This window comes from Saccoglossus kowalevskii, chromosome 10 (assembly GCF_978046115.1).
Source record: "Saccoglossus kowalevskii chromosome 10, keSacKowa6.1, whole genome shotgun sequence".
Lineage (NCBI taxonomy): Eukaryota > Metazoa > Hemichordata > Enteropneusta > Harrimaniidae > Saccoglossus > Saccoglossus kowalevskii.
In genome coordinates, this window is record NC_140650.1 from 36893825 (window position 1) to 36908087 (window position 14263).

The following is a 14263-nucleotide window of genomic DNA, read 5'->3' on the forward strand; positions in this document are numbered from 1 at the left end:
TATAGACCCAGCCTAATGAATGGTCTCGGAGTACACATAATAAGATCTGAATAAACCAAACACCTCTGCGCACATGAAAGTATTTTCAGCTCCATTTTTTAGACAGGTCTCACTGTAATTGTACCTACATGTACAAAATGTATCAGCCTCTACACCTGGATTAGACCATTTCATAACAGGGTAAATGGAACATGTGAAGTGGTGAGCATACACATATGATCAATCTATAGAAGTGCATTGTGAGGTTAATCCTATGAACTCTGAACTCAGCTAAACTCGTCACCATTCACAAAATAAACCTACATCATTATTCCATACTTTTTTTCAAAAAGCAATGTAAACTAATTTTAATGCCATAATTCACAAAGAAATGTTTGACAAATACCTACGAACGTGCAAACTCGTGCACCAAAATTTCTGTGGGAAAGAAGATGTTGTACAAAGGGTTACACATGGTGCTGTCGTACAAAGGATTAAACATGGTGCTGTCGTTCAAAGGGTTAAACATGGTGCTGTCGTTCAAAGGGTTAAACATGGTGCTGACGTTCAAAGGGTTAAACATGGCACTGTCGTTCAAAGGATTAAACATGGTGCTGTCGTACAAAGGATTAAACATGGTGCTGTCGTTCAAAGGATTAAACATGGTGCTGTCGTTCAAAGGGTTAAACATGGTGCTGTCGTTCAAAGGGTTAAACATGGTGCTGTCGTTCAAAGGGTTAAACATGGTGCTGTCGTTCAAAGGGTTAAACATGGTGCTGTCGTTCAAAGGGTTAAACATGGCGCTGTCGTTCAAAGGGTTAAACATGGTGCTGTCGTTCAAAGGGTTAAACATGGTGCTGTCGTACAAAGGGTTAAACATGGTGCTGTCGTTCAAAGGGTTAAACAGGGTGCTGTCGTTCAAAGGGTTAAACATGGTGCTGTCGTTCAAAGGGTTAAACATGGTGCTGTCGTACAAAGGATTAAACATGGTGCTGTCGTACAAAGGGTTACACATGGTGCTGTCATTCAAAGGGTTAAACATGGTGCTGTCGTTCAAAGAGTTAAACATGGTGCTGTCGTACAAAGCGTTAAACATGGTGCTGTTGTTCAAAGGGTTAAACATGGTGCTGTCGTACAAAGGGTTAAACATGGTGCTGTCGTACAAAGGGTTAAACATGGTGCTGTCGCTCAAAGGGTTAAACATGGTGCTGTCGTTCAAAGGGTTAAACATCGTGCTGTCGTTCAAAGGGTTAAACATGGTCCTGTCGTACAAAGAGCTAAACATGGTGCTGTCGTTCAAAGGGTTAAACATGGTGCTGTCGTTCAAAGGGTTAAACATGGTGATGTCGTTCAATGGGTTAAACATGGTGATGTCGTTGAAAGGGTTAAACATGGTGCTGTCGTTCAAAGGGTTAAACATGGCGCTGTTGTTCAAAGGGTTAAACATGGTGCTGTTGTTCAAAGGGTTAAACATGGTGCTGTCGTACAAAGGGTTAAACATGGTGCTGTCGTACAAAGGGTTAAACATGGTGCTGTCGTTCAAAGGGTTAAACATGGTGCTGTCGTTCAAAGGGTTAAACATGGTGCTGTCGTTCAAAGGGTTAAACATGGTGCTGTCGTACAAAGCGTTAAATATGGTGATGTCGTTCAAAGGGTTAAACATGGTGCTGTCGTGCACTTCCTGTAAAGTCAGGAATGTACTGTTTTTGAAAAATGTGAGAAGCTTGCATTTTTAACCTTTTGAATGCCACATTATATCACAATAAAACCGCATCATTTTTATCAATATTTTTTCAAATATATTGTTCAAGACTAGTAGGTAGTGAAACAAAAATTAATCCATACAAATATATGTACAATATAGCACCAATATTTTTGTTAAAAATCTATGGCCTTCATTCGGTTAATATGAACTGTGTACATCTACATCAATAACAAAATGTATTCAGCTGAGGGTGAAAAGTTAGGTACACTTGCAATATATCAATACTATATTGTTTTCCACAATACCTCAAATGATGCAAGCGGTAAACAAGTTAGTATAATTATGTAGCTTCCCTAGAATAATAAACAAAGATATGAAATAAAAACTTACCGGAAGGTGATTAAATGCAATAAAATTGCTTTCCAAAAATGCAATAAGATCCATAAGATAGCCGCTTGGATGACCCTTTGGTTCATCCAGTCTCCAGTTGTAATTCTCAAGACTCAGAAACTCGTCCATCTTAGCATTCAGTGTTTTATATATCTGCTGTTCTGCCTCATTCCTGGCATCTTTAAAAATGATGACACCTTGGAGACTTGTTGCAGTTTTACTGTCAGCTGAAGCACTTGAAATACAACAAAAGAGAATTTGTCGTTTAAAGTTACACTCTTGAGAGAATTCACAAAACTTTATTGGATTTTGGGACCATTATTTGACATATTTAAATTGCCAGGAAAAATCAAGGAATCGCCAGAATTTGAAATAAACCTGTGGTCAAAGCACCACATCATGTTCAATATTGGTCTTGTGTAGCATACATGTATATGCAGCCATTAACTTGTACTGTTGGTAATTTCAACATCACAGGGTTCTATTTCTATTCGTATTATGAATGGATCAGAATAATGTGACAGATTAACTATGATTCAAATCAGAGAGAGAATGTTGCTCAAGGGTTTATAGTTATATAGTTATCACAAGTCTCATATATTCAATAAAGCCACATGTACATTTCCGTTGACAATAATACATTGAAAAATCAATTATCATTACATGAATATTAATTGCACACTTGATTCATACAACTCTATGTAAGATCATGTCAGTTTTAGTTACCTTCTAACTTACATTAACACATCACTAATTTTTCTCTGTTTTATCCAAGAAGGCTTTCAATAGATGATGTGTTAAAAGGGTTGTTAATTCATGCATGGTTTTGGAAAAGGTATAAAAAATATGACGAATTGTTTAGCCCTCTTTTCCATAATGCAGAAACACAAGCCATTCCAACACAACTCATGCAAAATATACCGTACTACATGAATAGGTAACTTGATTAGTAGTACATCTGTAATATTATTGACCATAGGAAATACCAAGCTATGCTTTCTACTCACCCAGTTATATTAGAGATGAATTCTTCCAGATATATGCAAGATTTCTCTAGATGGGTTGTATTAATTGTAATCTGAATTAACTGGAATGTAAATATACAATTTAAGAAAACATGCACTCTCTTACTTTACACCATCTTTTATTGAATTCAGAGATATGATGCCAGAATGATAGAAATGCTTGTAGCTATACAACATAAAATAACTTCTTGAATCAACAAGTATAAGTGTTTGTGTTATGATGTTTGAACACAATCCATTCAAACTGATGGACATGCACAAAGAGACTTGACCCAAACAGAAACTTATGATGTATGCATGAAGTGATTATTTTATACACAGACAGAACTAATAGTTTCCATTTCATATAAATTATTCAAATCATAATTATGCAAGTTTATTTTACAATGTACTGTTGAGGTTGATGCGTACTACCATACTTGACCGCGTTGGCACCCAGGGTCCTCAACTCATAAAATCAGGATTTTTTAGGGGTGGGTGCTTACCCGAGCACCGTGTGACAGATTGAGGAAGATATTATGTCTTTGAAAGTTTGAGGGAAAATAAAATTACGAAATTAGGTGCGTCGTCATTGACTCTTACAATGAAGAAACAGAAATGGTCAAATATGAACATTTTATTACAAAATTAATAACGTACCACCCAAATTTACAAATTGAGTCTGGAACACAGTCAAAAAAAATGTTCATCATTATCGCCACTAACGAATGTGTCAGATTGTATGATAAAAAGTACTTTCCGCGATGATGTATTTGCATTTGACCTGCATCAACGTCCTTTGACCTAATTGGTCAAGTCTGTTATTATCCAATGAAAATGCTGTGTGATATACCAACACAATTCTTCAGAAATTCTCGAAGACTCTCGGGTAACGCAATGCAGAAGTGAATTATTGATGTCGAAATACGATCTGTTGGAATTGATTTCGGCAAATAAACGACATGTTTTTGTTTTTTTTAAATGGTAACTAGCAATTTTTATTGGTAAACTGAATATGCCATGAAATATTTACTGCATTTTACTTTTATTAACAGGTCATTGTGGAAGCATAGTTTACACACGGTTACCGTGGTCTACGCATTCATAACATATTCATGCCGGTCGATATTCACGCTGTATCATGATATAAAAACGATTACCAGTTTTTGTTAGGTAATTATCAAAGACCAAGTTTAAAATTAGTGGCATTTTGAAGGGGTGGGCGCTTTGCCGAATGTGACCCCGAATATAAAAATTGCACAAAAGTGGGGAGTGGGCGCTTGACCGGGCATGGGTGCTAACGGGGTCGAGTACGGTATCTCAAGAATAAATTCTTGGCAGTATTCTTAATAACCATATTTGGTCTATTACACAAATGTAGTCTCATATTTCAATTTCATTGCATGTGAGCTGAAATGCAAGTGTCTTAGCATATGGTATGTGAATCATTTTAATAGGATAAAAGTGCATTAATTTTCCTTCTGATTGGAAAAATAGAGTTACTGCAACAAGTATAGAACAATACATTTGTCCTTTAAAGTTTGGCATGGAATGGACATAAACAAACTCACTATACCTCTGCAAGTCCAAGGTGGGTTTTTTTAATCAATGCTGAGAGGCAACCGCTTAAGGTTCTTGATAGTAATAAATTAGTTGATTTTCGTACCATGTCATCAACTTCTGTATGACTACAAAGACAACATTTTCGCTATGTAAATTCAAGCTATTTGATATTAATATGTGCACATGTGATGATATTCATATAAGAAAGTTATATATTCAAGATGTGCAAATTATACAATACTAGTAAAATGACTCCAGCACTAATACGTCTGAAAACTCGAAGTGATTTCATTTGTTCAACTAATGTAAAAAGAATACAACTACTATCAACATAAGTACCTGAGATTAAGATCTTCTGAGAACTTCAAACATGCATAGATGAACTCTTTTATTTGGCGATACGTTGTAGGAACAAACTCTGAGAATGGTAACCTTTTAGGATATGATTGCTGTGAAAACACATTCAGAAGTTTAATTTCACCATTTGTAAACCAATACACACATCATTTGACTATGTTCCTGCTTAGATCATGTGACGTATTATTCTTGGCCTGATCATGTGACATAGTGTTCTTGATTTAACCTGTTAACATTTGGTAAATCATGGTAATTAAATTATTCATAAGGCTAGTAAACAAATCTCTCTGTGAACTTGTTTTTGTCTGCTTGCCAAATAAATGTGTGTCTTTTTAATTTAATTACCTTCTCAAGTTGTTCATCATAGAAAGGAAATTGATGTGTGATTTCATGATACACCTGAGGTGTTTCCACATACATAGATGTATAATTATCTTTATCAAATATGTCACGGAATACTTGAACCCATTTCTTCATTAATATCTCATTATACTGGTCTTTGATTTCTACCAGTAACTCCAGCAACTTTGATGCAGGAAAACCATAACTCTGAAAAGTTAGAAAATAAAAATACCATGGGATGAGTCGATGAGATAGAGTCTTTAATTAACATGAATAATTTATATCACTACAGTGTGATGTCACAAATACCAAACACTGTCATTGTTCTCATTATCAGCAATATAAATGTATTCATTCTGCCACATATTTCAACATCAAACAAACATTTCCAGCCCATATCTTGGCTTGGATCCGAAACCGGTTAACATTATATCCAGGTTTGAAAGAAACCAAATAAAAAATGTTTGAATTATTGTAACATGCAGAAAATTTGTTATGATTGACAGGGGAAGACATTTTCCCCTCATATAACTTGACCTCCATCTACAATTATACAGACAAGGTAAAAAGTGGTTAGTACACATAGTTGCTATGAGCATGGGACAACAAAATTAAAACTACAGAAACTAATTATACACATTTCAGTAAAATTTGTTTCAGAGTTGTGACATTAGATCCTCAATATGGAATAAATTAGATTACTACCACAAAAATAAAAATAAAAAATAATGAACCAGACTTAACATAGTTTTGTTACTTACAGTTATTGTATGACAGAATAAAACAATAAGATTCTTTATTTCAAGTAGGAGAGTTGCATCTGTACAGTATGCCTGGAAAGAAAAAGAACTTTTTATTACAGCCTTGGCTGTCAAAGTAATGAATCACAGAACACAAATTAGTCATTATTGTCGTGACCCCCCAAAAAAAGGCCTCATAAAATAAGCCATGCATGACACAGTTAGTTATCGAATTTAAGATATATAGTTTTGTTAATAGTAATATAGCTGGAATATAAACATGTCAGGAATATGATAATGATGATTGTTTAACATTTAAATGATTGACATTTGTATCTGATCGTCAAACGAGTATTGAGAGATATTGCTCTGGAACAGCATTAATTAAAACAAAATCAGCCATTTTGAATACATGTATAACGAATATATACAAGCAGCCTGTCGGCTGAGATAGCTCCGCTGTTATCAATGCACATTTCAATTAAAGAACAGAAGCTTTCATCAGAAAATGAACAATATGTATAGTATCAAAGCAATCAGACTTGCTGTTTTCAAAAAAAATTTAAAAATACAAAAAAATGTGTACAACTTTTTATCAAAACTATTCATCAAAATTAGATAATTGAAGAACAAAATCATCCCGAAATGAACAAACCTGTAGTACTTACATATGTAATATCTAAGCAATCAGACTTGCCATTTTAACAAGTCAAAAATATCACTTTTTACCAAAAATGACAAAAATATTCACCAAAATTAGAGAATTAAAGATATCATCATGAAATGAACAAATCTGAGAGAGGTCCACATGTAGTACTTACATATGTAATATCAAAGCAATTGGACTTACGGTTTTTAACAAGAAGTCGAAAGTATCACTTCTTACCAAAAATGACAAAAATATTCACCAAAATTAGAGAATTGAAGATATCATCATGAAATGAACAAATCTGAGAGAGGTCTACCCAAGTTACATATACACCAAGTATCAAAGCATTCAGGCTTGTAGTTTTTAAGAAGAAGTTGAAAAAGTAAAATATTGACACGAACGACGACAGACAATCTGCTCGACAAAGTCGACAGCAGGGCTAAAAGTTGACGGACGATGGACAATCACTCACATGATAAGCTCTGCTCGACAAAGTCAACAATGTAGCAATGATTGAAATTGGTCAAACTTTGTGACAGTCAGTGAATTTTTTGGTTTGCTAAAGTATTTTACGACACATGAATTTAGCAGACTTCATCACCCTCAACAGAAGGTGCTGTGCAGTGGTAAAAAAAATGACAGGTGAAACAAAAATCAGACCACACTGACCAGGTATAAGTAGGCCTAAAAACACATGCTAAATTTGATTCTAGGGAAATAAACTTGGTGGAAATTTGAATTTACATGCACTGTAGCCACAACAAATGACCACAGTGTACTATGTAACAAATAAACACAACAATCAAAATATGATCTTGTCCCAGTTTTTTCTCTAGCTTGCCTGTTTTTTGTTAGTACCCATCCATATTTTAGCAATACTTTAAAACAGATTGTAAACAGTTGTTGAGATGGACTCACTGTAAACACAGTTATGATGATGTAGCCCCTTTGCCTTTGAACAAAACATAATTTAATCATCACATTACATGTTATATAATTTTTTTGTTAATTTTGGACCAATTGAACAAAACCTGAACAAGTGGAAAACTACGGTATTCAAAGGGTTACAGATACTATCTGTACCAATGCAACAATGTATAATACATATTCATATTTATGCAAAATAGGGTATACAGTACTCATTTCGCCCAACCTCCCGCACGCTTCCGGATTTCGATCGCTTTTTTTTCGCTCGCTTTGTTCAATTTCCGCTTTTTTTTCGACCGCGCAAATCCGGAAGTATCCGCTCACGCAATCGCTCACTCGCTCGCTCACTCGCCTGACAGCGCAACCGCCCGCATTTACAGTTCATTACCTACTGTTTCATGTACAAGTGTGTCATTTTTGTTTTTATGATGTTAAAATAAGAATAAATACAATCAGAAATTTATAGAACGACCGTTGAAAAAAATAAGGTGGATCACACGGCCATATAAAATTGGTAATAATACATACGCGTAGTAATAATGTCCACCATAAACAAGATCGAACCAAACATGTGAAATCAAATACAACACTGACACAGACACAACTAATATGAAATAAAACCATTCTATTTTTGGTGGAGAGCGAAAAATGTCTACTGTAGAGTACGTTATTCGTTGAGTAATGCACGCATGGTTTGGGTTTAACACGGGTCAAGTTGTAGTTATGTAAATCTATGGCACCTATAACAATTGAAGAATATCTGCAGGAATAGTAAGACTGTGAAAAAAACAACCAATCGATTGTTATAGAATGACAGTAGTGTACAATTTGTCAAACAAATACAATACTTGCAAATGTAATGTCGGCCAGCGCCCATCTTACTTGTCCAAGTTGTCGAAGCCGACATCAATGGAGATCGCGTTTTTTAACTAGGCGGCTGGCAAGCGGACTAACACGTTACATAAACTTGTTGAATTACAATTATGGTTTTAATTTTGCGCCCAATGTCTCGTTATAAAATAAAGGATTCAAATTTTGCAGGGTATTCCGTTTTTTTGCGAACTCTGGGCGAAATACTTTCATGAGCTGTACGTAGTTCACTTACAGCCAAAACAAAGTCAGCTTGGACATTAAGTTGTGAGACGCGACAAAACAAACGCTCCCAGTGATAGATTACGTGAATAAAAAAACAAAATAAACGCAATCAAAGGCGCCGACCACGCGCTTTGGAAATAAATAGAACGCGTTGCTAAGAGGAATCACACCTGCATCTCGACGTCTCCGGTCATGAGCAGGGTTTGCCGCGTCTTAGAAAAATTGAAAGTTAAAAAAGGAATCAGTGTCGGGGAACCATTCACAATGTTTGCATGAAAAATCCCACGCGAAAGCACTATTCGAATGGTACCTGAATCCCGATTAATTCATAAATATGAATCGGTAAGGGTCAATTTCCTGCAATCCTTTCAAGATTAAATTTGCCTCCGAAAATCTTTCTAACGATGACCTGGAAGATTGCCATGATTGAGTGCCACCATTTCTGTTTTATTCAGTATAATAATACAAATGTTCACCCCAACAGAGGTGGACATACAGTTTTAGCGACCCGAAGAGCTCATTGTCAACCAAGGCGAAGCAGTACGATAAAGACTTTCCGTTCCCAATAAATAATTATAATAAAAAAAAAAAAACTTCTCGTTCCCGACATTATGAAATTCTTTCGTTTTTGGGGAAAAACCCTGGAAAATAAACTGATTTTGACAAGATAATTTAGAAATTGATATTAAGAATAATTCATAACGAAATGTATTCCATATGTACCCATAATTTTTTTTCATAATTACTGATTACACACGAATATTACAGAAAAAAATAATTTGCTATATTATCTATATTTGTGCCTTTTATTTGTCTTGAATCATGACTGAAAGGAGATGGATGAAATTACAAACTATGTAGTGTGTTCGACAACTCATGTATGAACAACAATTTTAATAAATATGATTTTACTTGATAAAATTACTGTAATTTTCTACATAAAAACAAAAGAATTTCACAATGTCTTTATTATCATAGCATTGTTGGTAATAATTGAAAATGATACATCCACGTGAACCTGCCTATATGAGATCGGAGGAGTCTCTGTTTTCAACTTTTACAGTGATCAACATTGCGTTCGAGTCGAGTTTTTAGTAATTACAAGCCTGATTTACATTTTTCTTGCAGTGTTTTTCGTCAATGTATTAATGTATAAGTGCTTTGGGAAATAACATAATTATATTGCGCGAGTGAAAGAGTTTGGTGAGACTGTCACAACACGTTTTATTTATTTCCAACGCGCGTGGTCGGCGCCTCTGATGGCATTTATTTTGTATTTTTGTTTTCAAAATGTATCACTGGCTGCGCTTGTTTTGTTTTCCTCAACAAATTAACTGTTCCGAGATCTCTTTCATTTTTTGTCCGGCTGCTGCCAATCCAATAATTCGTCGCCGCATGTACTCAGACAAGCGATTAATCGTCACAGTCATTATACTCGTAGTTTAAGTCCAATTGATTTGTAGAAATTCAGCTATGCGATAATTATATGTGCAGTTTTGTTTTGTTAACCAAGTTAACCAATATATTTTCTGAACTACAGCATTCGTATTACTTATGCAAATTGAGTAAGGGTCATAGTGTGAGTTGCGTTCGCAAATAACAAAGTGTCAAATTATTTTGAGCGCCGTTCGGAATAAATTTAGTCAAAATCACACACGGAAACACACAAACAACACACAAATACTAGTACTCAATACATATCGCGATTGACCAGTTATATAGCTGCTTGAACTACACACACTAGGACGTAAATATGTAAATACAGGTCACAGTTCGACTTGCGTAGCAAACGTTACAATGTGTCAAGTGATTTGAAGGCGTCTTTGTTCCAAAAATCGTCATTAAAACCTAAATTTATTACGAATAAAAACTTAAATTTATACATACAATGTACGATCATTGTTACTCCAGCGGTCGGTTGGCAAGCGGACGATGTTTCTGAAGCCAGCCATAGCAGGAGCGAGCGAACAAAAGCGAGCGAGCGAGCGAACAAAAGCGAACGCGAGCGAGCGGAAAAAAAGCGGTCGGTTTCCGGTCGGAAAGCAGCGAGCGGTCGGAAAAAAAGCAATAAAAGCGGGAGGTTGGGCGGAATGAGTACTGTATGATGCATGTATAAAACTTACTGAATGTGTTCTAAGAATAGCAAGTATTTTATGTAAAGCTACATTCCAGAGTTCATCAAGGTATTCTCTTGTAACCAATCCTTGGGTCGTACTAAGAACATGGTCTTCAACAACAAAAAATCTGTAGGAAAAAACATCAAAATCAAAAAGAGCGTTAAAAAACAAGTCATTGAAAATGACACAGTCCCCGTTAAATTTTTGAAAGTTCTCTTTGTGCTTGTCATATTAAAGCTGAGGGGTTGTCCTTGAAACTTGAATGAGTTCCAAGTGGCATATACAACGGATTGTTTATTTACATCAAAACATGTGTTCCGTGTAGTAGTAATATGGCCAAAAATAAAAACAGCCGTTATTCGGCCATCTTTGATCTGATTATGAAACACACTGATATGTATGATGTACATGTATGTGCCAAATACGAATGAAAAAAGTAGATAAATTGTGGAAATATAGTAGTAAGGCCAAAAAGTCAGATGGCTGTCAATCGGCCATCCTTGACCAGATTTTGAAACAAATTGTCGTGGACATGCATCCTAAGCCAAATTTGAATGAAAACTGACAGAGCACGTCCAAGACACCGCATAAAAAAACAGAACAAGATGCCTGCCAGTTGACCATCTTTGATCCAATTGCGAAATAAATTGTCATGGACATGTATCCTAACATGTATAATCTATGTACCAAGTTTGAATGACAACTGACAAAGCACAACATTTTCAAAAAACAAGATGGCTGCCAGTCGACCATTTTGAATCGAATCGCTAAACCACTGCATGTGCATATGTCCCACATAAGGTACTAGGCACATGCAAAGAATGAACGGAATCGGTCCAAGGGATTCTGAGATATGACTCTGGACGGACGCACAGACGCACGAACGGAGACCGAATTATAAGTCCCTGTTTTCGGACTTCGTTCGAACGGGGACTAATAAATTAGCAATGTAATTCTCATTTTCATCACCTTTATAGCAAATGATGTGTAGAAGGAAATAATTACAAAGAAATTTAGACATGCATGACATATATCATTATTGCTACATGTAACCATGTACTGTAATGCCTTAAGACATACATGACATATATCATTATTGCTACATGTAACCATGTAATGCTTTAAGACATGCATGACATATCATTACTACTACATGTAACCATGTAATGCCTTAAGACATGCATGACATATATCATTACTGCTACATGTAACCATGTAATGCCTTAAGACATGCATGACATATATCATTATTGCTACATGTAACCATGTAACGCCTTAAGACATGCATGACATATATCATTATTGCTACATGTAACTATGTAATGCTTTAAGACATGCATGACATATATCATTATTGCTACATGTAACCATGTAATGCCTTAAGACATGCATGACATATATCATTACTGCTACATGTAACCATGTAATGCTTTAAGACATGCATGACATATATCATTACTGCTACATGTAACTATGTAATGCTTTAAGACGTGCATGACATATATCATTACTGCTACATGTAACCATGTAATGCTTTAAGACATGCATGACATATATCATTATTGCTACATGTAACCATGTAATGCCTTAAGACATACATGACATATATCATTACTGCTACATGTAACCATGTAATGCCTTAAGACATACATGACATATATCATTACTGCTACATATAACCATGTAATGCCTTAAGACATACATGACATATATCATTATTGCTACATGTAACGCCTTCAGACATGCATGACATATATCATTATTGCTACATGTAACCATGTAACGCCTTAAGACATACATAACATATATCATTATTGCTACATGTAACGCCTTAAGACATGCATGACATATATCATTATTGCTACATGTAACCATGTAATGCCTTAAGACATACATGACATACAGTACAGTTCTCGCGGAAGCTTTGGCTTCACTTCAGCGTCAGCTTCGCTTCAGCATCGCATCCTTATGGCATTGTTATGGCTTCATCGTCGCATCAATGTCGCGACATTAAAAAGTTAGGCGATTATCGCTTCGCTTCATTGTGGCCTCATTATGGCGACAATGTGGCATCAGCATCGCTTCATCAAACAAAGAAGTACTTGTGCTCATTTCCCCCAAACCTCTTGACCGCTTCCGCTTTTGACCGGTCAAATTCCGTTCTATTTTCGACCGTGCAAAAATTCGGACTTCGAAAAATTTTCTGGTTTTCATAGATCACGGTTACTAGTTTAGTAACCGTGCATAGATGTTGAACAACCGTCAAAAGTTCAAATACTTTTTGTTTTAACTATCTATAATTACATGCATGCAATCTGACCCTTTGACCTAGATTTGGCTGGGATTGAATATTTTATTTTAGACAATATTCCGACGTGACGCACTGCTACAAAATGTATTCAACAGAAGTACAACATGGTTGTCTGGGTTTCTTTTCCTGATTGTGTTGAGTTTACGATTTGTATAATTATTGTTGTTTCCCCCCAAGCAGAAGACAAGCCGAAGGACCCGGAAGCTAAATAGAATTCCCATGCATGGACGTGGACTGAGTAAAAGAAAATATTTCTAAGGCTAAAATAAAAATGACCTACTATTACACCTCTTTGTGTATTTGTCAATTTTGTATATATTTGGTGTGACCGTATGATCGTAAATACCTAGAAAAATCTCGCCTTTCGTTAATAATTTCATTTGTTTGAAATGTCTACGGACCGTAATTTGTTTCTCCAAACTGTCCCGACGTCCGTCATTCAACACAAGCAGCATTTATTTATCGCAATTCATGGGGATCATGTCCCGTAATTTGCGGGCTGTACAACCAAATAATTAAACAAGTACTATTTATTGTATTTTTGTTTTACCTCGCGAAACTACAACAGAGCATAGAGTTGTCGCGGTTAAATAGTCGCCTTGAAATCGATGGAACTTCAACTACTAGTATCCATTTCTCACCTTGAAATAAAAAAATCGAAGAACATCGGGAGATATATTATTAACCAGTCTTACGAATCGCTAGCTTTATTTTATTCGAATTCAAAAAATTCACGAGTTTTCGACATTTGCTGGCAACTTGCGCGCTAAAATGGTTGAACATGTGGGTGTGGTTTTCTCGCAAAGTCCTGTTGATAATACGGACAAATATGGTTCTGTGACCCAGGTCGTGCTCCGATCAGGTGACTCTCAGCCAATCAATGATGTTGTAACAAAACGTATTTAACGCAAATTGAAGGGTCGTCGTACCATCCAATCTCCATCGTCGATTCACAAAGTTTTTTTTGTGCTGTGACAGGCTTCGCAATTATTCACTGAAAAACATCGGTATATTTTGACAAACGGATGGGATTTGACCTCAGTTCAAAAAAAGAAAAAAAAAACAGGGCTGAGATACAAATCAG

At 35.7% G+C, this 14263-nt stretch overlaps 1 protein-coding gene across 1 annotated transcript in view; it reads right to left on the reverse strand.

Moving 5' to 3' along the window:
- LOC100375962 (exocyst complex component 6B-like) overlaps window positions 1–14263 on the reverse strand; it is a 90148-nt gene that overhangs the window by 27323 nt on the left and 48562 nt on the right. The window contains exons 9-15 of the mRNA XM_085504574.1: window positions 10875–10995; window positions 6102–6173; window positions 5344–5547; window positions 4981–5090; window positions 4655–4766; window positions 3082–3161; window positions 2075–2309 (exon numbers count right to left, since the gene is read on the reverse strand). Of these exons, the coding sequence (XP_085360700.1) occupies window positions 2075–2309; window positions 3082–3161; window positions 4655–4766; window positions 4981–5090; window positions 5344–5547; window positions 6102–6173; window positions 10875–10995 (934 nt within the window). The remainder of the gene's footprint in view (window positions 1–2074; window positions 2310–3081; window positions 3162–4654; window positions 4767–4980; window positions 5091–5343; window positions 5548–6101; window positions 6174–10874; window positions 10996–14263) is intronic.